The sequence below is a fragment of the Schistocerca nitens genome, chromosome 5 (assembly GCF_023898315.1).
Source record: "Schistocerca nitens isolate TAMUIC-IGC-003100 chromosome 5, iqSchNite1.1, whole genome shotgun sequence".
In the NCBI taxonomy this organism is placed as follows: Eukaryota; Metazoa; Arthropoda; class Insecta; order Orthoptera; family Acrididae; genus Schistocerca; species Schistocerca nitens.
The window spans coordinates 256,614,269-256,637,206 of NC_064618.1; the positions used below are offsets into that span (position 1 = coordinate 256,614,269).

General features: G+C 39.8%; 1 protein-coding gene across 1 annotated transcript in view; it reads right to left on the reverse strand.

The window, feature by feature from the left end:
* LOC126260373 (lutropin-choriogonadotropic hormone receptor-like) overlaps positions 1 to 22,938 on the reverse strand; it is a 341,279-nt gene that overhangs the window by 72,451 nt on the left and 245,890 nt on the right. The window contains exon 9 of the mRNA XM_049957702.1: positions 21,113 to 21,205. Coding sequence (XP_049813659.1) covers positions 21,113 to 21,205 — 93 coding nt within the window. The remainder of the gene's footprint in view (positions 1 to 21,112; positions 21,206 to 22,938) is intronic.

Genomic DNA, 22,938 nt, shown 5'->3' on the forward strand with positions numbered 1-22,938 from the left:
ATACCGAAATTAAGACTCATTTGAAACTGCCGCCGTTTTCCAGTAATCTAGGGTGCAACCGATATGGTCACGAGGCCAGGAGAGGCTCTCCAGGTAATGTCGTACTGTTAGCAAAGGCACTCACAACGGGCGTCTGCTGACGTAGCCCATTAGCGTCAAATTTCGCCCCAGTGTGCTTACGGATACATTCGTCGTACGTCCCACATTGATTTCTGCGATTATTTCCCGAAGTGTTTCTTGTCTCTTAGCACTGACAACTTTACGCAAATTCCGCTGTTCTCGGCGGTTTAAGAGAAGGCCGACGGCTACTGTGCCGTCCATGGTGAGAGGTGATGTCTGAAATTTGGTACTCTCGGCACACACTTGACACTGTGGATCTCGGATCGTTGAATTCCCTGATGATTTCCGAAACGGAATATCCCATGCGTGTAGCTCCACCTACTATTACGCGTTCAGAATCTGTTAATGCCCGTCGTTCACGCATAATCACGTCGGAAACCTTTTTACGTGAGTCACCTGAGTACCAATGACAGCTCCGTCAAAGCAAAGCCCTTTTACAGCTTGTATATGCGACGCTACTGCCATCTGTATATGTATATACGCCATCCCATGACGTGTGTCATAAATGGTTCAAATGGCTCTGAGCACTATGCGACTTAACTTCTGAGGTCATCAGTCGCCTAGAACTTAGAACTAATTAAACCTAACTAACCTAAGGGCATCACACACATCCATGCCAGAGGCAGGATTCGAACCTGCGACCTTAGCGGTCGCTGGGATCCAGACTGTAGCGCCTAGAACCGCACGGCCACTCCGGCCGGCCATGTGTCATAGATATCAGCTTTATGTCGCTGTGGGTCTAAGATTATAAGTGCTGCATATATTACGAAATGATTTTCGCTGGGTTGTTAAAACAGAGGATGCAAGTGAAACAGTACTTAAAACGATAGGGAGGCTAAAGAGAGCATTTCTCCAGGTGAGATGCCGATATGCCGATACGGTAATCAGCCAAATGCGACGACTCATACAGGATGTTTTAAAATGTGCAACTGAAAATTACTGCTGCTGCCGTTACATATCGTACCTAGAGGTGGCAATCCAACAAGACGACGAAATTTTTTGTCCCAAATTGCGTGTCGCTTGTCGTACAGAGTGATCGTAATCAAACTTTCGTTACTAGAGAGGACTCACACGAAAACCGAGTGATCATATGACAATGAAACATTGTGAAAAGATTTGTAATGACATGCGAAAGAGAAATAATGAATAAACCATTAAAGAAATACAATTTAATTTCCACGTGAGAGAGAAACAGTTATTAATAGTGTTGTGTCTAGACAAGACAGCGTAGACACAATGAGAGGAAGCCGAAAGGCAAGCGCTTAAACTCACGCAGGCTGGCGTGAGGTCTGAAACAGGATACGTAATGAATGCTATAAAGAAAAGTACGTAGCTTCTGGAATACTTAACTTTAATCCACAATTGTAGAACATCTATCGTTACGGTACATGCTTCATAATATTAATTATCAATTGAATACGGCGCCTTGCTAGGTCGTAGCAAATGTAGCTGAAGGCTATGCTAACTATCGTCTCGGCAAATGAGAGCGTATCGGTCAGTGAACCATTGTTATGAACGTCGGCTGTACAACTGGGGCGAGTGCCAGGACGTCTCTCTAGACCTGCCGTGTGGTGGCGCTCGGTCTGCAATTACTGACAGTGGAGACACGCGGGTCCGGCGTATACTAATGGAACGCGGCCGATTTAAAGGCTACCACCTAGCAAGTGTGGTGTCTGGCGGTGACACCACAAATAGCGTACCAAGTTTACCTTCCATCCGCATCCATAGAGCCTGGAACCGCCCAAGAGATTGCTCTATTTTCTGCCTGAAACATGTCAGGTGGGATGTTGGCTACCTCCCTGACTATGCTCATCTCCAATCTGCACCGTATGTTAGTGTCCTGTTGATAAATACTATCTTCCAGGTAACTCCACATGGGTTCCAAACTGATCATCTAGATGGCCACGCAGTTTGGAACGATTGGCCAATGATTCCGTTTTTTCCAAATGTATTACATAGTAACCCAGTCACCTCACGGGACATGTGAGGTGTAGCTCCATCATACGTCAAAACAATTACGTTCAAAGCATCTCTCTCCCGTAGAGCAGGGATCACTTGTTGGCGAAGTAAATGACAGTAACGTCTACTGTTCACTCTGCATGTCTCTGTTCGTTGGCTTCCGGGTTCCTCGAAGCAAAATGGACCGTTCATTAACTTTGCCGTGAAACTACACCACAACAGCGACGCGGCTATTATGCAGGGGAACTTCATGAACTTCGTAGGTGTTGACGTTCCACTGAGCGTAAAGTGAGCTTCATCACTGCAAAAAATGTTCCAAGGCCACATGCAGTCGACTTAAAAGCCTTGAAAGAAACGTAAGGGCAAAATCGTTTCGAATGTCTGCGTCACGTGGCAAAAGTTGATGAGTAATGTCCAGTTTGTACTGATACCATTCCACAATTGTTCGCAGAGCTTTTCGAGCGTTGGACCATTGATTGTTCAGAAGTTGTGACACAACTCGCGCACTGTTTGAAGATCGCACACTGCATCCCACATTCCCAGCGATGACAACAGTAATTTCTTCAATAATTTGTGGCGCAATTGGCCGTCGGCCTGTCCCAGGAGCAATTCCGCAAATCGCCAGTTAATTCAAGCTTGCGAATCATGTTCTCCTACCACCGTATGGAAAGAGGCTCTGTCCGTATTCTTTTAATGTGTCGACACTTGTGAAGAGGAGCAGCACTAATGCTGTTCTTTTGATGAAACAGCCTTGCGAGCAAAGCCCTGCTCACCTCGACCAGATCCAAGTTGGCTACAACTGCAATGCACACCGATGGGTGTGTATCAATACTACGGCGCCCTACCAGTACCGTCGCCTAACAGCAAGTCGCCGGCCGAAGTGGCCGTGCGGTTAAAGGCGCTGCAGTCTGGAACCGCAAGACCGCTACGGTCGCAGGTTCGATTCCTGCCTCGGGCATGGATGTTTGTGATGTCCTTAGGTTAGTTAGGTTTAACTAGTTCTAAGTTCTAGGGGACTACTGACCTCAGCAGTTGAGTCCCATAAAAAAAAAAAAAAAAAAAAAAAAACAGCAAGTCATGAAACAAGCACTACTAACAACGAAACTCCTGCAGCCCACAGTTGGAACATAATTCCTACAAAGTTGTGTACTCGCACGGTAAACAGTTTTCCGTCTACACTGGCTCAAGTATTGGCAGGTTAGTTACAACCATGCTGTTGATCAGTCGGGGTTTTCTGGGAACGGTGTAAATTTTTCTCTAAATGAATAATGACGTTAAGCTGCCTCAATTTCCCATTTTTAGCGGCAGCTAGAAATTTCGTTAAGCTGAAGCGTGTTTTCTTACCGAGACGAAAGTTCGTTTCGTGAAGACCAATTCAACGGATACTACTCTGTTCTCCCATCATTCATTGCGATGTAATAAGTCGACTGAGGTCTCGTGTGTAACTCACAGCTGTGGTGAAAAGTACCCTCATGCCAAAAGGAAGCAAGAGTTCCTGCAGATGTGGAGTGTATTCTGTAATTAATTTCCAGACTGAGCTGTGTTTCGAAGCAGTGGATTATAGGCACACGAGATCCATCCTCCCGAGAATCGCTACGAACTTTTATATTTGCAGAAATTGATTGAAATGGATTTCGCATACACATCATGTATCGGCCGTTTAGGTTATTTTACCTGCAGAAAAGACTGTGATATGCCTCGAAAATCTATTTCCGACAAATAATTGACATTTCGCTTAATGGAAGTGCAAATGCATGCCTGTGCAGCATTTGCGTTACTAATTTCAGAGTCGATATTGTGAGAGCAGTGGTCGCGCTCTGCAAAACATCAGCTTTATTTACATTATTGTTCCCTTTTCGTTTCATGAAGTCCACTGCAGCTCTTTTCAGTCATTTTCTACTGGTGGCGAATACCATACCGCGCTTTAAAGACAAAACATTGTTTCCTGTTAGCGCGTGTACCACTTGCTACACATTCCCTGAGCGCGTTTGTGTGCTCGTGCCAAGCGCTGCAACGATCGCCAGGGCCGGTTTTGCGGAGTCGGTGGGCGGCGCCCTTCTCCATCTTCCAGACAATGTGCCAGTCTTCCCTTAAGAGGGGACGTACGTGAGCGAAAGCGAAAAAAAATTTTTATTGGTTCTTCATTTACTAGGTGGTATTTCAATTTCTAAATATTACGTTCCAATTCCACTTTCAAGTGTGATAAAAATAATAACTGACAAAAGCTTGCACGTGGCCACGCCCCTTTCTTGTTCTGTATTTACTTACGTTATGTATTCCTGATTTGTTTTCTTCCAGTTTTTGTTAATCGCCATGCGGGCAATGTTTGTGTAGTACATAAAGAAGGTTGTGAAATAGCATCACTGCCATTGATATTGTATTCTTTGGTTTATAGCTTTTGTTTACAAGTTGTTGCAGCGAAGTAAAGCTTACGAAAGTTGTGTGTGGATCTATATTACAGTCTACAGCATGCCTGGTACCAGTAAAGTGTAATACTACACTTTAATGATCTTGGCAGGCTACGAAATCTACAGGCTATTATTTAATCCAGGCGCATGCACACTGTCGATACTGAAGGAAATCGATTACAGGAGAATTGCCGCAGCTGACACTAGGGCTGCTCAGTCTGGAAATCAGATTATCCTAGATGTTCAAATGTGTGTGAAATCTTATGGGACTTAACTGCTAAGGTCATCAGTCCCTAAGCTTACACACTACTTAACCTAAATTATCCTAATGACAAACACACACACACCCCTGCCCGAGGGAGGACTCGAACCTCCGCCGGGACCAGCCGCACAGTCCATGACTGCAGCGTCTGAGACCGCTCGGCTAATCCCGAGCGGCGATTAGCCTAGAGAACCAAAGAAAAGACTGCTTGCGGATAAAAAGGAGTATGGATGTGGTTTGCATTAGTTCACCCACTGAAGGTAAGCACTTACACAAACACTGTCAAATCTTTGATTTAGGTTTCCCGCAACTTACATTTCGGAAATTTTATGTACCTTACAAACACCTTAGAGTACTTACATTTTGTACTCAAATAGTCACAACTATAGTGAAACATTCTATGATTCTATGGAAAGATTTTTAATTTAATTCAATATTATGGAATTTATTTGAGAGAAAAGACATAAAAATTGGTGCATTTTTCGCAGATGTTTGGAAAGCCGTAAAATTCCAGCAATAGAAAACATCAAAATTGTGTTCCTCCTATATTTGTAATCGTGGTTTATCAAATTGTGTACAAAAACACATTGATTTCGTTCTGATAGATTGCTGAAAACGGGGAAATTTTTACTGACTTTCTAGAAAAAATTTCATATGTTTTTAAAGAAAACCTTATAACGTCAATAAGCATCATAACTTATATATGTATGTATGTAACATTACTTAACAACTGTTACATTGTGTTGAAGACTTTAGACTTGATAAGATTGTTTTCACTCGCGGAGTGGCCGCGCGGTTTCAGGCGCCCTGTGACGGATTGTGCAGCCCTTCCCGCCGGAGGTTCGAGTCCTCCCTCAGGCATGGGTGTGTGTGTTGTTCTTAGCATAAGTTAGTTTAAGTAGTGTGTAAGTCTAGGGACCGATGACATCAATAACTTGGTCCCTTAGGAATCCACACACATTTGAACATTTTTTTAAGATTGTTTTCAAAGTAAGTCTCATAAGTGGGTGATCATGTGACCGACTAGGCGGTTTTCAAGGATGAGTGATTTCTCGAGGATGTCCGGTGTTTCCAGATCCTACTGCTGCTAGAGACCACTAGTAATGGCCAATGGATATGTTTCAAATATGTTCTTATGCCTGACTGGGCTAAAAGCCTGAATGTTACAGAAAATTCGTGCAGCTGTTTTTGGAGGTGGAGAACGGGGAGTTAGCTTTAAGCCGCCATGGGTGATGGAGCCCAGCCTTGTGCTCTCTGGGATGGAGGCGGTATTGCGGAGCGTATTTCCTAGGTCGGTGGTCTGTGGTCCTCGGCGGCATAAACTGGTCCATTCCGAACTTATCAGTTTCTTCGCAAGTGCGTTTCTGTGTGCGGGTGTCGGAAATGACGTTTTCAAGATGACTGTTGGTGTTTATTAAGCGTACATCCTGTCTGTAGGAAGAGGCACGGAACCATTAATGACCTAGCGGACGATAATACAAGATGATAATTCTCGTTTTTTTTCCAATTGAAACAGTTATACTATTGCGTTCGTGAAGCCGTGAATTTCTCAACATCAAACGCAGACAGTTTACTGATTCCAGAATGAATTTTCCACTCTGCAACGCAGTGTGTGTCCTAGGTTCGAGTCCCGGTACATCACTCATGCACTAATTTTCCAGAAGAAGCTTCAGTGTGCTGACTATTTGCGGCGCTCTTTTTCCAAGCTAGTTGTCGTATATGGCGGTCTTCTGAACGTAGTTACATGGGGACAGGGTATACAGAACGTCTCAAGAGGAATGGTAAATATTCAGGGACATGACTGGGACGATCATTCGATGCACATACCACCTAATCTGGACATGTGTCCTATTCCAAAAGATTTCAGAGAAAGAACACATTTAACGTAGGTTTGTTTTTGAGCTAGTGGCAAGCACGTATATGTCTTACCCATCCAACTTCTTTAACGTTTTATTCTATCCCAGTCTAACTCGTTGTTTGAAACACGTATGTTGTGCGGCAGCGATGCTGAGACATTGTAGAATCTCTGACCAGAGCAGTTGCGCTCGACTCGCAGTAGCGAGCAGTCAGCCAGTCTGCAGTAGTCAGTCCTCAGTAGTGCTTGGAGTCGGTTGCTAGCAGTAGCGGAGAGCAGTCGGCGGGCGTCGGCATCGCAATGGTCGAGATTCAGGATGAGGTATAATTTTATTTAAATAAATAATCATGCAGCTTTGCGCTCATCAGATAATGTAACGAACACTCATTGTAATTTAACTTTCAAAAATCGCCCCCAATAATAATTTTGATTTAAAAGCAATTTTAGAGACAATCATTCAAATTTCCTTCCATTTCCTTTTAACAAAGATTTTTAAAAAGGTACTTCCAATGCTTTTCATGCAAGCGCCAGAGAACAATAAGAGCAGAATTTTGACATGCAGTTTCACTAAGGTAAGAAATTTATTCTCGTTTCGCACAGGGCAAACACCGACTTTTCGGTTGAATTGAGTTTAGGTTATCATTACAGTTTCATTATCATGGGATTAGCGTTCATTATTTAATGGGAACTTGTACTTGAGTCAGATAGCGAGCTTTCATTTAATTGTCTTTGCCATTAATATTCTTGTGGCGAGTTTACACTTAGCTGTGGCACCATTTCTAATAAATATTGTTTTTAAAATTTCTGTGGGAAGGTCACACTTAGCTGTGGCTCCATTACTAATAAATATAGTTATATTATAGAATATGTTGTGGGGAGGTTACACTTGGTTCCATTTCTATTAAGTACTGTCCTTTAAATTTTCCGTGGGGAGGTTACACTTGGCGACACCCGGTCCAGGATCGTATTTCGTAGAGAATCTTTTGAAAAACAGTCAGATATCTGCTCTTATTTCTTAGATATAATTAGGATTTGGCGCAACGCTTTTACTAATCTTGTGACTTTCTTTCTACAGGTCAACGGCAATTCGTTGCTCTGTTGTATTTGTGTGTTGATTTTGCATTGTGCTTATTTGTTTTGTGATTAATTGTGACTATTGTGAAAATGCCGCGAAAGACTGTGAATAGTGTATCGCGAGGTATCATGAACGAAATTACCGACTCAAACAACGTGACCAATAGTACTAGTGACACGCAGTGTAATGATGACAATGCTGTGTTCACTAACAGTCAGTGCGTTCCAATCGCGAATGACGACTTTTACCTTAATGATGAACAAACGAACTCGGTTATGTCTTCTGTTGATTTGACGACAATCAATGACGCGGGACGCTCTATTGTAATGAGCGCTGCCCAGCCTAACACAACCGGTTTACTAAATTCACGTGACGAACAGACAAATTTGTCTAATGAAAATGATCAGTGTACGGAAAGTACGCCGGACTTATTTAATTCCGAAATAATGTCTAACAGTGTACATCTGACTGACAAACCTTCTTGTAAATCGCAAAATAACCAAATGGTTACAGAAAGCGAAACGATTCCAGATCCACCATTAATCAGCACAGAGAATAGAAATGTTAATTTTGGCTCAGATCAAATTATGGCACTATTGCTGCAACGAATTAACCAAATTATTGAAAAACAAGACAGCAATGATGTAAATCTCAAACAACAACTTAGTGAACAGAATAGACAGTTAAGTGAACAAATTAGTGCCGTTGCCGCGCAGTGCCATGACACTAAGGAACAGTTACGCGAGGAAATCGAGGCTTGTTCACGAAAAAGTAGCGAAGAAATTAAGTCTGTTGCTCAGGAATTAAGGGAATTGCAAACAGCTGCAACAGAAACACTTAGAGCGGAAATCAGTACAGTCGCTAAACAATGCTCTGAAAAAGCTACACAATTACGCGACGAGTTTAAAGCAATGACGGTAGAACTTTCGCGCACAATGGATGAAAAGATTGACGCAAAATTCGAACAACAGAACACACAAATTAACGAACGTCTTAGTCTTCACATAGAAAACAGTAATACGCGTTTTCGTAAATTTATTGATGATCAAAATAAAGTAAAACGCCAGGTAATGGAAACAATCACTGCACAGAGACAAGAAGACAAACGTAAAATGTTTGCGAAAGCAAAAACGTATGTAGACAATAATATTGCCACAGTTTCGGACAAAATTAATACCATCGAACAGTCAAACACAGAATTACGTGACGAAATTTCTGATCTGAAATCGAAAACAGACACATACATAACAGATTTTCAAACAGTGACCGATAGACTCGAACAATTAGAACTAACACAGGATTCCGATGTCGTGAAAGCTGATGTTAAAAAACTGAACGAAACTACACGTAGATTGCAAAACCAGATTAATGCCACTGACACTAAAACCGATGATCAGGTAAAAATACTGACTGAAAAATGTGATGAATTGGCCAGTCGTATTGATGTCATCGAAAGCACTAATGACAGCAAATCAGATGATACTTCACCGGTTTCATTCAACCAAACACCTGAATTTCAAAATTTACAGCAGACAATTAATGAGATCGATTCGTCTAATAACACATTGCGTCGAAAACTGTCAAGTTTACAGCAAGAAGTAACAGAGATGAAAAATACTTCAGTTAATAACACAGCACAGCAGACACCACTTTTCGAACATTTGCCAGACTCGCGCAACGCGTGTAATTTGGGTAATCTACAGAGAGTACGAGACTTAGAGTCCGAAAAATCACAGTTCAACAGATTCTCTTACAACCATGAACCTGTTTCATCACATAGAGACGACTATTTCGATTACAAACATTTTCTGTCAGTAAGAAAATTTAAAGTGTTTAAAAACGACAGAACACAGATTCACCCGCTAGATTGGATACAACAATTTAGCTTTGCTTTTCCACCGACTTGGCCTGTTACGCATAAACTTGAATTTATTTGCAGCTTTTTGGAAGGCGAACCGGCAACTCGTATGAGACCGATCGCGAGACAATGTTACTCGGTAGAGGAATTTCAGAATGCTTTTCTATCTGCGTATTGGTCAAAAACGACACAGCGCGGAATTAAAGATCAGTTAATTAGCTTACCAAATTATGAGAACTCCAATTTTCCGAGTGTGACGCAATTTTTTGAGCACATGGTGCAACAGAACCAGTACCTAAGTGAACCGTACAGTGAATCTGCACTCATTCAATTATGTATCTCTAAATTACCAAGGTCATTAAGAGTTTCACTTCTAACCGGTCAGCAAAAGGAAAGTATTTCAGCATTCAGGGATCTGCTGCAGCTTTTAGAAGTGCAGCAATCAGATTATTCTTTCGTAAACAAAAATTTTTCATATAACAACCAAGGCCAACAGACGTATAGCAATTATGATCAGACACGTAATTTTAATAGGAAAAGTAACAGACGTTTTAGGAATGAAAACCACCAGAACTTTAATAACAGACAAAATTCTAATTATCAATATCATCAAAATTTTGAGCAACAGGAACCACATTTTAGTAACAATAGGCGTTTTCCTCCACAACAGCATGAAAGTCAGCCGGTTAGAATACCTAACCAACAATGGAATGCACAAGGTCAACCAGGCTTTAATGTTTCGCCGCGTGCACGTATAGTCCCTGATACAACAAATGGTAACGCACGGCAGCAAAGGAATAACTACGTACAGAGAAGACAGTTTTTCAATTCCAATCGCAATGCACCGTATAGGAATGACTATTACGATAGACGTAAAAATAATGACGATAGCTTTCAGCGTACATCTAACAACAGTCGGTCATACCAACAGCAAAATTATCCACAAGAACCTATTCTCATGAATGAACCCGACAGTAGGTATCATCCAGAGCGTAATACGTCTGGAAGAAGTAATAGGACAGTTCAAATAGTAGAAATGCCACGGAATCCTCCTGATAATAGTAACACGTCAGATAGAATTTGACTAGATACTGTACAGGACGCATCTTCCAATAATACAAGCACTACTTTTAACACGCAGAATGTTGTTCATGAAAATGTAATTACTTTTGACGACATCAGAGACACACTTTTGCAGGAAAGACCAGTTGTTCAGAAAATTATTTCACATCCTGTCATCGAAATTAAAATAGGTTCATCGAAATTTTCAGCAGTAATTGATTCTGGCTCACCTATGTCAGTCATTAATGAGGAAACTTTCAACGAGTGTAACAAAGAGAATATTTATCCTACATTTCCTTTAGGCAAAACGAAAGTGAAAGGAGCAGTATCGAGTAAAGGAGTGGATGTGAAATTACAGACGCATTTATCATTTTGTATTGGAGGTCATATTTTTCACTCAAATTTTTGGATTGTTCCTTTATTGACAACAGACGTTATTTTAGGTACTAATTTTCTCGTACAACACGATGCAGTGGTTGATTTTCAAAATTCCTATTTAATGTTAAAAGATGAAAATGTGCAATTAGCTTTAGAATTTCAGCATTCTTTATCTGCAGAAGAACAAACAATTAACCGCACAGAGGTCATTTCCGTATCACGTAACATAGACTGTAATCCCACATTGTTCACGGATACGTACGTACACAACTATAATACTCCAGACGAAACTGACTACGACGTAATGCAAATGATTTCTGATAAAGTTAAACAAAGCAGTGCAAATACAGACGACGAACGAACGCAATTACATAAAATTCTTTTACAACAAGCTTCAGTTTTCGACAACATTCCTGGTACTATGTCCGGATTTATGTATGAATTTCAAGTCAAGCAGCACGACACATTTAAAGCTAAGCATTACCCCATTCCGTATATTCATAGAGAACAAGTTAAAAAAGAGTTGCAAGATATGCTCGATCAAGGAATTATTGAACCGGCAGTTAGTCCGTACATAAACCCACTACATATTGTTAAGAAAAAAGATGGCTCACTTCGGCTTGTACTTGATTCACGTCACATTAATGACATTATTATTAATGAAACGGATCGACCACAGACTTTAGAGGAACTTCTACAGAAATTTCATGGTACAGCTATTTATTCTACATTAGATTTGAAATCGGGATTTTGGCAAATACAACTTCATCCGAATTGCAGAAAGTATACAGCTTTTCTCTGTTTTGGTGACTGTTATCAATTTTGCAAATTACCGTTCGGCCTAACTATTTCTTCTGCTGCTTTTATTCGCGGTTTGAACACAATACTTCCGACAGAACTTAAAGACAGAATTACGACGTACGTAGACGACATTCTTATTGCAGAAGCTAACTGGTCTGAACATAATCTGATTTTAGAACGACTATTGCAAACTTTCCATGCACAAGGACTTACAGTTAACCTCAGTAAATCGCATTTTGGTAAAACTTCTATAAAATTTCTTGGACACGTAATTTCAGCAGAAGGCATTGCGCCTGATCCAGAAAAACTTCAAGCTCTACGTGACATTACTGTTCCTACAACAAAGAAACAATTACGCAGTTTTTTGGGCTTAATTAACTTTTTTCGTAAATTTATTCATCACTCTGCTTTAGACACGCCTAGATTATGCCAATTAACAGGTAAAAACACTATTTGGTCATGGGATAAGCAAGCACACTCTGAATTCGTGAACCTGAAACATGCTTTGTTGAATGCTCCACTTTTATCGCACCCAGACCTTACTAGAAATTTTTCCATTGCCACCGACAGTTCCAACACAGCTTTAGGCGTACATATTTTTCAGGAAATTGAAGAAGATGGTTCTACAGTAATTAAAAACATCGCATTTGCAAGCCGCATTTTGTCACCTGCTGAACGAAATTATTCCGTCACAGAATTGGAAACGTTGTGTGTTGTATGGGCTTTTACGAGATTTAGACACTTTCTTTATGGCAGACATACCACCGTTTACACAGATCACAGAGCTATACAATTTTTACTTTCAGCTAAATTTACTCACGACAGATTAAGCAGATGGAAACTGTATTTACAAGAATTTAATTTTACGATTGTTCACATTCCCGGCACACAAAATGTTATAGCAGACGCACTTTCTCGTTCTCTCAGCAACAATCAGCAAGACGTAGCAACCAACTTCTGCAAAGCAAATTTCAGCGTCATGTACATTCAACAAGTTGCATTTGAAAATTTTATTTCATCGTCATTACAGGACATAGCACGAGAGCAAAGTAAAGACAATGTGTGGAAAGAAATTAAACACCTTTGGCAAGATAAGAATAATGTTACGATTAGAAACCACTACACTGTACGCAATGACATTCTGTTTCGCCGCTCTCATCCAGACAGTAACAATTGGTTATTATGCATTCCTGACGAACTGGTTAACAAATTAATATGGTACAAGCATTTAAGCTACGCACATTATGGAGCAAGAAAATGTTTTCTTATACTGGGACAGAACTGTTATTTTGCCAGCATGGAAAAACGTATACGACGAGTTTTAGCGTCATGTAAAATTTGCCAGAAAGCTAAGTCTGACACCACTTCACACATTCCTCCATTATATCCCATTGTACCTGTTAAATTAAGACATATGGCCGCAGTAGACATTTTTGGTCCAATTCCGAGAACTAATAGAGGTTTTTGCTACATCTTTGTCGCTGTTGAACTCACTTCAAAATTTGTTACCTTCACTCCGTTACGCAAAGCTACTGCTAAAACTGTTTCGAAAGCATTTGTAAAGCATTTCTTATTTCATGTAGGGCATGTGATGAAAGTAATTTCTGACAATGGATCACAATTTCGTTCTGTCATATGGACACGCATGTTACGAGCTAGAAACATTTCTCCGATTTATATATCTAAGTACCACGCTTCTTCGAACCCTTGTGAACGACTAATGAAAGAAATTGGTAAACTGTGTAGAATATACTGCCACAAAAGACATGTTAATTGGGACACACACGTACACTCATTTCAAGATGTAATTAATTCCATTCCAAATGAATCCACTATGCTACCTCCGTCTGTTATACTGAAAAACGTTGAACCACCAAACAAAATCAAAGAATTAGTAACATTTCCTACATCTCGTCGATTACGACACCACGAAATAATTGACATTGCGCTGAACAACATCAAACGTGCCGCAGAGCGCCGGAGAAGACAGCAAAAACAGGTTTGTAGACACCGAGATTTTCACGTTGGACAGAAGATATTAGTACGTACACACTATTTATCCAGCAAATTAAAAGGTAAGTGCAGTAAATTTGAACTTCTATACGCAGGTCCATATCGGATTCGCAGCATTCCTCACCCCAATGTTGTACACGTCGAAACTCTGAGAACCAGAAAATCGAAAGGCAACCATCATGTGTCAAACATTAAACCCTTTATCGAATGAAACCACTTTACGATGTAACATGCTATGAGGCCGTTTACACATTTTATGACCACTTATGCAATTATATTCACATGACTAATTACTGATGATTATCGTATTTTTCCTTGGCAAGTGCCCGGCAAGGTAAGGTTAGCAGGTCGCTTTTCTTGTCGTTACACATCAGACCGTGCACATTTTTTCAGATGAACTTACACATTTTATGACCACTTATGCAATTATATTGACATTACTAATTACTGATGATTATCGTATTTTTTCTTGGCAAGTGCCCGGCAAGGTAAGGTTAGCAGGTCGCTTTTCTTGTCGTTACACATCAGACCGTGCATATTTTCCAGATGAACTTACACATTTTGTGACCACTTATGCAATTACATTTATGTGACTACCTATTGATGATTATCGTATTTTTTCTTGGCAAGTGCCCGGCAAGGTAAGGTTAGCAGGTCGCTCTTCTTGTCGTTACACACTAGACCGTGCATTTTTTCAGATGAACTTACGCATTTTATGAATAATTATGCAATTCTCTATAATGACGCATTAATTTTATCAAATTCTCTCTCCATTGAAGTCTTTAATTATCGCATCTATTAACTACACTACATATAAGCTGAACACAATGAATGTCACATTTTGTCTTTCTTATGTATGTACGATTGTTTTCATGTTTTGTTTGTATGCACTGTGAACTAGTTAAGGTATAACACACACCATTTGACTTTGACATTTTGCCTTGTGATATCTCAACATCATGACTGTTTTACATTTTCCTTTTTTGCTGCTGCATTACGATATTCTCTGTACACTTTTTGCCTTTAAACACTGTCTGTGCTTTGAGATATTACGTTTTCTGTCATGTTATGTTGTATGCTTAATTGAGTCACCATTAACCAGTCACTATTTAATGGGTATATGATTTAAATGCAAGACATTAATCTTTGTTCATCAATTTCAGAAATAAATGATGCGTACAGGAAATGAATTAAACAGAAGTGGGAATTTCACCTATGGAATAAACGAAAGAAGATGCAATAAGCTAATGAGGACGAGTAAATGGATCAGAATTAACAAGCATTAACCAGAATATATTATACACATCGCAGAATAGCAGTCTTAACTAATTTTTTCTTTCAGAATACAAAGCGATTGATGCAAGCTGTCAGACAGAACTACACATTTTAGTTTTAAGTGATGAAATATGCTAGGGATTAGGAATAGTTATGTGATGAATAATGAAATGATTTTTGCAGATGATAATGAATGCTGATAATGAACAATGATGAAGAATATGGTACTGTGAATAATGAAGTTTTTGTTTACAGGTGATGATAATGATGGAGTTATGATGATATGAATAATGAAGTTTTTCTTTACAGATGAGGATAATGTTGAAGTTATGTATTTATGCTATGTAGTTATTTAAGTATTTGTTGCAGTTTACTTTGACAGCAGGTGTTATATTGCGTAGTAGGATGACTGAAGGTTTTGGAAAGGACAGCTATGGAACACATTTTTTATACACATTTCACTACCTGTTAATTCGAAGTTCACTACTTTTCAGCATAGTCTGCGTTTCTTCTTTCAGCTCAATAATCCATTTTGTATTTTTCTTTCAGGAGAAGCTTTTTATGATACTTACTAAACTTGTTACCTATTATACCTGTTCTAGTACTTGCATTTTTTTTTTTACCCACTTGTGTCTATCATTTATAAATGTGATAACCTTGCTACAGCTGACTCATGACGAATGACGTTACACATTCTTTTCATTTATAGGAACAACCTAGAAGCAATTTTTTCTCTTATTTCTTCTTGCTTTCCCTTATAATTACCCAAAGCAATGCATTGCTAGCAGAAAAAACAAAATGTATTAACAGTCCCAGATAATGTCACTAGTTTATGATAATTCTGAATAACACTGATCAGCTCTGAATAGTATGTCACTTGAATAATGACTTCTTAATGATACCAAAACATAATTGCCACTATCTATTGTAATGAGAGTACTTATTATGCCCATGCTTATTAATGCTACTAATGTTTTATACTATTCAATACTTGCTGGCCACTGAGTGCCCATAATTAATGTAATTACTTATTATGCCCATGCTTATTAATGCTATGACTGTAATTAACTGATTTTTCTAATAATGATTTCTTAATGATATGAATAATACTGAATGATGAATAATGTTTTATACTATTCAATACTTGCTGGCCACTGAGTGCCAATAATTAATGTAACTTAACGTTTTGTTAGTGTTTTCAATGATGACTTCCCATATTAATACTGAATGATGATAAATATTTTGTACTAATCGAAAGTTGCTAGGCCACTGAGTGTTAATAGTTACTTGTAAATATGTCATTTGAATGAGGAAAAATGTTTTGTAATACTCAATACTTGATGGCGATTGATTACCACTCTTGTCTTTAAATTAATTAATGAACATTTTTCTGTAATACTACATTCATGGTACAGAAATGTTCAATGACTAGAGTATGGATACCGCAAACTACTTATGTAATCACTAATCAAGACTTGTGTGTTAGTTAATGTCCTTCACCTTCTGACCTAACTATCTGAAATTATTGTAACATCCATTTGTCTTGTCCATCCTCATTATCATGGAGCACTATATTTGGTTTTTGCACTAATTTTACGTTGGTGTGCCGCCTCTTAAAAGCGTGGTGTTGACACGACATGCTGTCCACCACTGTAGGCGAAGAAACTACTTATGTAATCACTAATCAAGACTTTGTTATGGAGCACTGTGTGCCGCCTCTTAAGAGCGTGGTGTTGACACGACATGCTGTCCACCACCGTAAGCGATGAAGACGTTATTCTGGTCCCACTGTTTGGTGTACCTGGTATACTGCCAAATGATAGTATGGAATACTACTACGACGTTTCACTGTCTTGATAAGCTGATAAATACTTCTGGGAACGGAACTGCAGATTGTATCACTTAGTTGTGATTCTGTGGAAAGATATGGACTTTCAGTGCAGCTATGTGCAAACTAAAGTGCTACAACCATGATGCAATCCTTCCTTTCCTATCCTAATAGTGAAAATCATTTTTTTACTAACACCATTTATGTTCATGGCATATACATTTTTTCTCGATTTGTTGAACTCTAGTGCGAGTACACTTGTGTCACTTGTCGACATGATTTTGCCATTTGTTGTCAAAATACTAAAGACATATTCGATTTGTTTTGAAGTGCAGTATGTGTGCACTCTTGTCATCTATATTGTATATACTTTTTGTGATTTGATGATTTTTTCTACTCTTGCGTTTATTTGTTATAAAAATGTTCAAAAGTTTTCAGTGCATGTGCACTTATGTGAATATGTTTTCAACTGAACTACAGTGCCTGTGCACTCTTCTCAATTTTCGATATGATTTGTGTTCATTCTGTATACCTTTTATGATTTATGTCATTTGTTACTCTTGTATATACATTTCGTCTTTTACTGATATGTTCTCCACTGCAGTGCATGTGCACTCATGACACTTGTCAACATGATTTTTTTTTTTTTTTTGCCTGTTATGAAACTGCTAAAGAATTTTTTAGTGTGTGTACACTTTGTTATCTGTCAAATAATTTGTATATACATCTTTCCTGATTTGTTTTGTACTTATATTTTGTCTTGTCTGTAATGTTTTGTAATCGGTGCATGCGCACAACATTTAATTCATGTGATACATCTAAATATTTTGTTAATTAAAGGAAAAATTTGTTACGATGGCAAGTCCAAATGACTCACCATCGCTGCCAAATTTTTGCCCCCCCAGTGGAGGGTTATGAAACACGTATGTTGTGCGGCAGCGATGCTGAGACATTGTAGAATCTCTGACCAGAGCAGTTGCGCTCGACTCGCAGTAGCGAGCAGTCAGCCAGTCTGCAGTAGTCAGTCCTCAGTAGTGCTTGGAGTCGGTTGCTAGCAGTAGCGGAGAGCAGTCGGCGGGCGTCGGCATCGCAATGGTCGAGATTCAGGATGAGGTATAATTTTATTTAAATAAATAATCATGCAGCTTTGCGCTCATCAGATAATGTAACGAACACTCATTGTAATTTAACTTTCAAAAATCGCCCCCAATAATAATTTTGATTTAAAAGCAATTTTAGAGACAATCATTCAAATTTCCTTCCATTTCCTTTTAACAAAGATTTTTAAAAAGGTACTTCCAATGCTTTTCATGCAAGCGCCAGAGAACAATAAGAGCAGAATTTTGACATGCAGTTTCACTAAGGTAAGAAATTTATTCTCGTTTCGCACAGGGCAAACACCGACTTTTCGGTTGAATTGAGTTTAGGTTATCATTACAGTTTCATTATCATGGGATTAGCGTTCATTATTTAATGGGAACTTGTACTTGAGTCAGATAGCGAGCTTTCATTTAATTGTCTTTGCCATTAATATTCTTGTGGCGAGTTTACACTTAGCTGTGGCACCATTTCTAATAAATATTGTTTTTAAAATTTCTGTGGGAAGGTCACACTTAGCTGTGGCTCCATTACTAATAAATATAGTTATATTATAGAATATGTTGTGGGGAGGTTACACTTGGTTCCATTTCTATTAAGTACTGTCCTTTAAATTTTCCGTGGGGAGGTTACATGTTTTCAACATCTTGAATGCGCAGTTCTCCATGGTGTGTTGTGAGTGAAGTAGTGCGAGGGAATAAGAGTGTATGAATGAGAAACGTCGGTTAACTGTGTTTGTACACGCGCTGGCTAAAACGCCACACTTTTACACTAATGAAAAATATGCAGACATAGTGTATGTTTACGGCTCCTGTGATGATAGTGCTCCTGCTGCCGTCTAAGAATAACGTCGGCGCTTTTCGATATGTTAAATTCCTGATCGTAGAGCGCTTACCAGAATTTTCAGCACACTGCAATGAATAGGTATCCCTCCAAGTTCCCGTTTTTCGTCTGAACTGTGCAGGAACAGTAACACGTTGTTGACATGGTGCTGCGTTGTCCTACTACCAGCATACGGCGACTTTCTGCACATATCAGTGTCCCAAAACGTGTATTGCGAACATTACTTGCGGAAAAATTGTACCCGTGATCGCAATCTTCAAAAAAATGGTTCAAATGGCTCTGAGCACTATGGGACTCAACATCTTAGGTCATAAGTCCCCTAGAACTTAGAACTACTTAAACCTAACTAACCTAAGGACATCACACACACCCATGCCCGAGGCAGGATTCGAACCTGCGACCGTAGCAGTCCCGCGGTTCCGGACTGCAGCGCCAGAACCGCACGGCCACCGCGGCCGGCTCACAATCTTCAACTGGCGATAATGCCACATGACAAATTCTGTCACTGGTTAAATGACGATCGTCATTTGCTCCCATTGATACTGCTACTCACTGATGCAGCCACGGTTACAAGTAATAAAGTCAACAATATATTTAATAATCATCGATGGTAGCAGGAAATTCTACATGCTACAGTGGAAACCAATTTTCAAATTCGTTGGTTCAAATGGTTCAAATGGCTCTGAGCACTATGGGACTCAACTGCTGAGGTCATAAGTCCCCTAGAACTTAGAACTACTTAAACCTAACTAACCTAAGGACAACACACACATCCATGCCCGAGGCAGGATTCGAACCTGCGACCGTAGCGGTCGTGCGGTTCCAGACTGTAGCGCCTTTAACCGCTCGGCCACTCCGGCCGGCTTCAAATTCGTTTTCCGATCACTATTTGGTGCGGCTTGATTGGTGACATGTTGGTAGGTCAAATCGCTGAACGACGGAATTACTAGCAATTTTCGGAAAATTCGTTCCTTGGACACCTTGAGGACGTTCCTTATGCCACGCAGACAGCAATGTACTTCGAGTATGACGGAGCCGCTTCACATTTTATCAGACGCCGTAGGGAACAACTCAACCGCACTTACTTTACTCTCTGGATTGGTGGTGGTAGCATATATATATATATATATATATATATATATATATATATATATATATATATATATATATATATGCGTGATGTTTATTCATCTAGCCACCAAGATCCCCTTATCTGTTCCCGACAGATCATGTGTGGGACTATGTCGGACGTCACTCGGCGCCATTACCAGCATCTACATCTACATCTATATCTACATCTACATCCACACTCCGCAAGGCACCTGACGGTGTGTGGAGGAGGGTACCTTGAGTACCTCTATCGGTTCTCCCTTCCATTCCAGTCTCGTATTGTTCGTGGAAAGGATTGTCGGTATGCCTCTATGTGGGCTCTAATCTCTCTGATTTTATCCTCATGGTCTCTTCGCGAGATATACGTAGGAGGGAGCAATATACTGCTTGAGTCCTCGGTGAAGGTATGTTCTCGAAACTTCAACAAAAGCCCGTACCGAGCTACTGAGCGTCTCTCCTCTCTATCCACGATATCAGGGACCATTTACGACAGTTGTCGGTACGTTGGCCTCAAGAAAGGATACAACGGCTTCATGACACCCTTCGCAACCAAATCATGTCATGCACGCACGTCAGGCAAGTGGGGGTGCTACATACTGTTGGTAAGTGGACTCATGTTGTCAAGTTCTTTGTGAAGGTGACTAGATATTGTAATTGTTACAGCAACATCACGTACCCTCTCCTCTCAACCCGCGAAGTTTCATTACGTTTCATCCACTTCCTGTGAGTGCTTCGTTTCTCCTGTCAGCCAGAGCAAATTTCTGTTTTAGTTCCGTATAGCATCAGAGACTTATCAGGTGGTAACTGTCATGACTGATGACAGTCAGAATATTCAGTATTTGTAGTTGTGTTCTAACCTCTGCTAAACTAATTTACATACTATTCCTAGTACAACTTAATTCACTCAATTCACTAAACTCTACAATATAGCAGCGGAGAACAGGCTGAGGGATACTGTAGTGCTATCTGCCTTTGAAAAACAGCGGAGGTTTTCAGTACTTACAAAACACATCCTATGTTTTTCTATGTAACATCATGATAACAGCGTCAGGCTACATACAGTATTTTTCTAATTATTTATCTTCCACTTTTAGTTAGTTTTGCTTCACCTAGTGTATCACAAATGATCGTGCAAGTAATACGTCACAGATAATGACTTATATTTACCTCATGTCTGTGATGAGCAGCAGGGTCATGAGTCCCAGGGAACTGGAATGCACAGCAATGGTAAGGGTATGTCAGCAGCGCTACGCGGATGTTCTGAAACAGAAAAAATATTTTTTTTTTCAGTTGGGCTAATAATTCTATCTCGATCTGTGCTGTTTTGCTTCTTGCAGCATTTCATTCATAATGGTTATAAGTTTCTGTTCTTCCCAAATGTAACGCTGCTTCGTGAATCTTATCAGCGCATCTTTTTATGTGTGTTTGGATTAGGAAGCGTGCAAAACTGCGATTCCTCTGTTTGTTTACGAATTCGTCGAGATTGTCGGTGAGGGCGGACAGGTGGATGCCGTTCATCTTCTTAAAGGCTTTTAAAAGAGAGTCTTGTTACAAAGAACGCCGCGGAATTTGTGATCACGTATTTCACTCGGTTGAGGACATTGTGCCCAGCAGAACACTTTATTTAATTTTCAATTACAACTCATCACTGGAAGCGACTAAAAAATTGGATGTTTTTAGAGGAAGTCTCACAAGGCTTGAAAGCCTGCTATTCCATTTAAATTTATTCCGAGCACGAAACTGATATTACTTCTCTGTCGATGGCCTGAAAATTAATCTCCTTCGCACTCAAAATTTTGACCAGCTAGTAGATATTGACAAGATCTGCCTTCCCTTATAAGATGTTCGGAGATAGGAAAGACCTTCACAGCGCGATAATGAATGTTGGGGATCCTGAAGATTTGTTTAAGTAATACAAAATTACGCCCAATACACACAAATTTAATAACACAACCTGAAAGTACAGTGCATCCCCTCTTGTAGAGAAGGTGCGTGCAATGGAGATGTAGAATCCACATCTTCTTGAAAAAGGCAATCACAATAGTCACACTAAAGCACGTGTCTCGAAGTTCTGAGTAGCTCAGTCCTACCTTATACCTGCTGTAATATGTATGCCAAGAAAGTCGATGAAAGCTTGCCTAAATAATGATTCCAGTGATGGTTGAACGTATTCAGTTGTGTGTGCTCACGTCAGTTATTACATTAAATAAAAAGTAAGTAAGCTCATGAGACATGATCAGGAGACCATGATAAATTATAAGTGGCTTTGGGATGAGGAATAATTACTCAGAAATTGGATTAATTATTGTTATTCGAGAAAACCATCACGATAGCTCATCAATGAAACTGCAGCTGTCCTGCGTGGGATCACGTGGAACACAACTACCACAGATCATCAAAATTGGTCCCGGCGGAGGTTCGAGTCCTCCCTCGGGTATGGGTGTATGTGTTTCTCCTTAGGATAAATTAGATTAAGTAGTGTGTAAGCGTAGGGACTGATGACCTTAGCAGTTAAGTCCCATAAGATTTTTAAAAAAATCATCAAAATTAGAGCAAATGGAACGTGACATAATTTATAATCCCGGTAGTAACGTGAACTATGATCTATATTCATGAGTGAGTTAATGAAAGGCCGATCCTGCTCCTTGAATGTGGAACAAAGTCTCTCGCTCTGAACAAAGACTTAGTCTTGGTTACAAAGAAATCACATATCCTAAGCTGAATGCTATGCTGACAGGATATTACACCAAAGTACGCTAGACAGCATAGAGGCTACAAATGGTCATCGATACGAGACATCACACAAAATCTTCCAATCAACAGAATCATGGAAAGTGCAAGAAGAGCCCAAATGGTTCAAATGGCTCTGAGCACTATGGGACTTAACATCTATGGTCATCAGTCCCCTAGAACTTAGAACTACTTAAACCTAACTAACCTAAGGACATCACACAACACCCAGTCATCACGAGGCAGAGAAAAAGAAGAGCCCA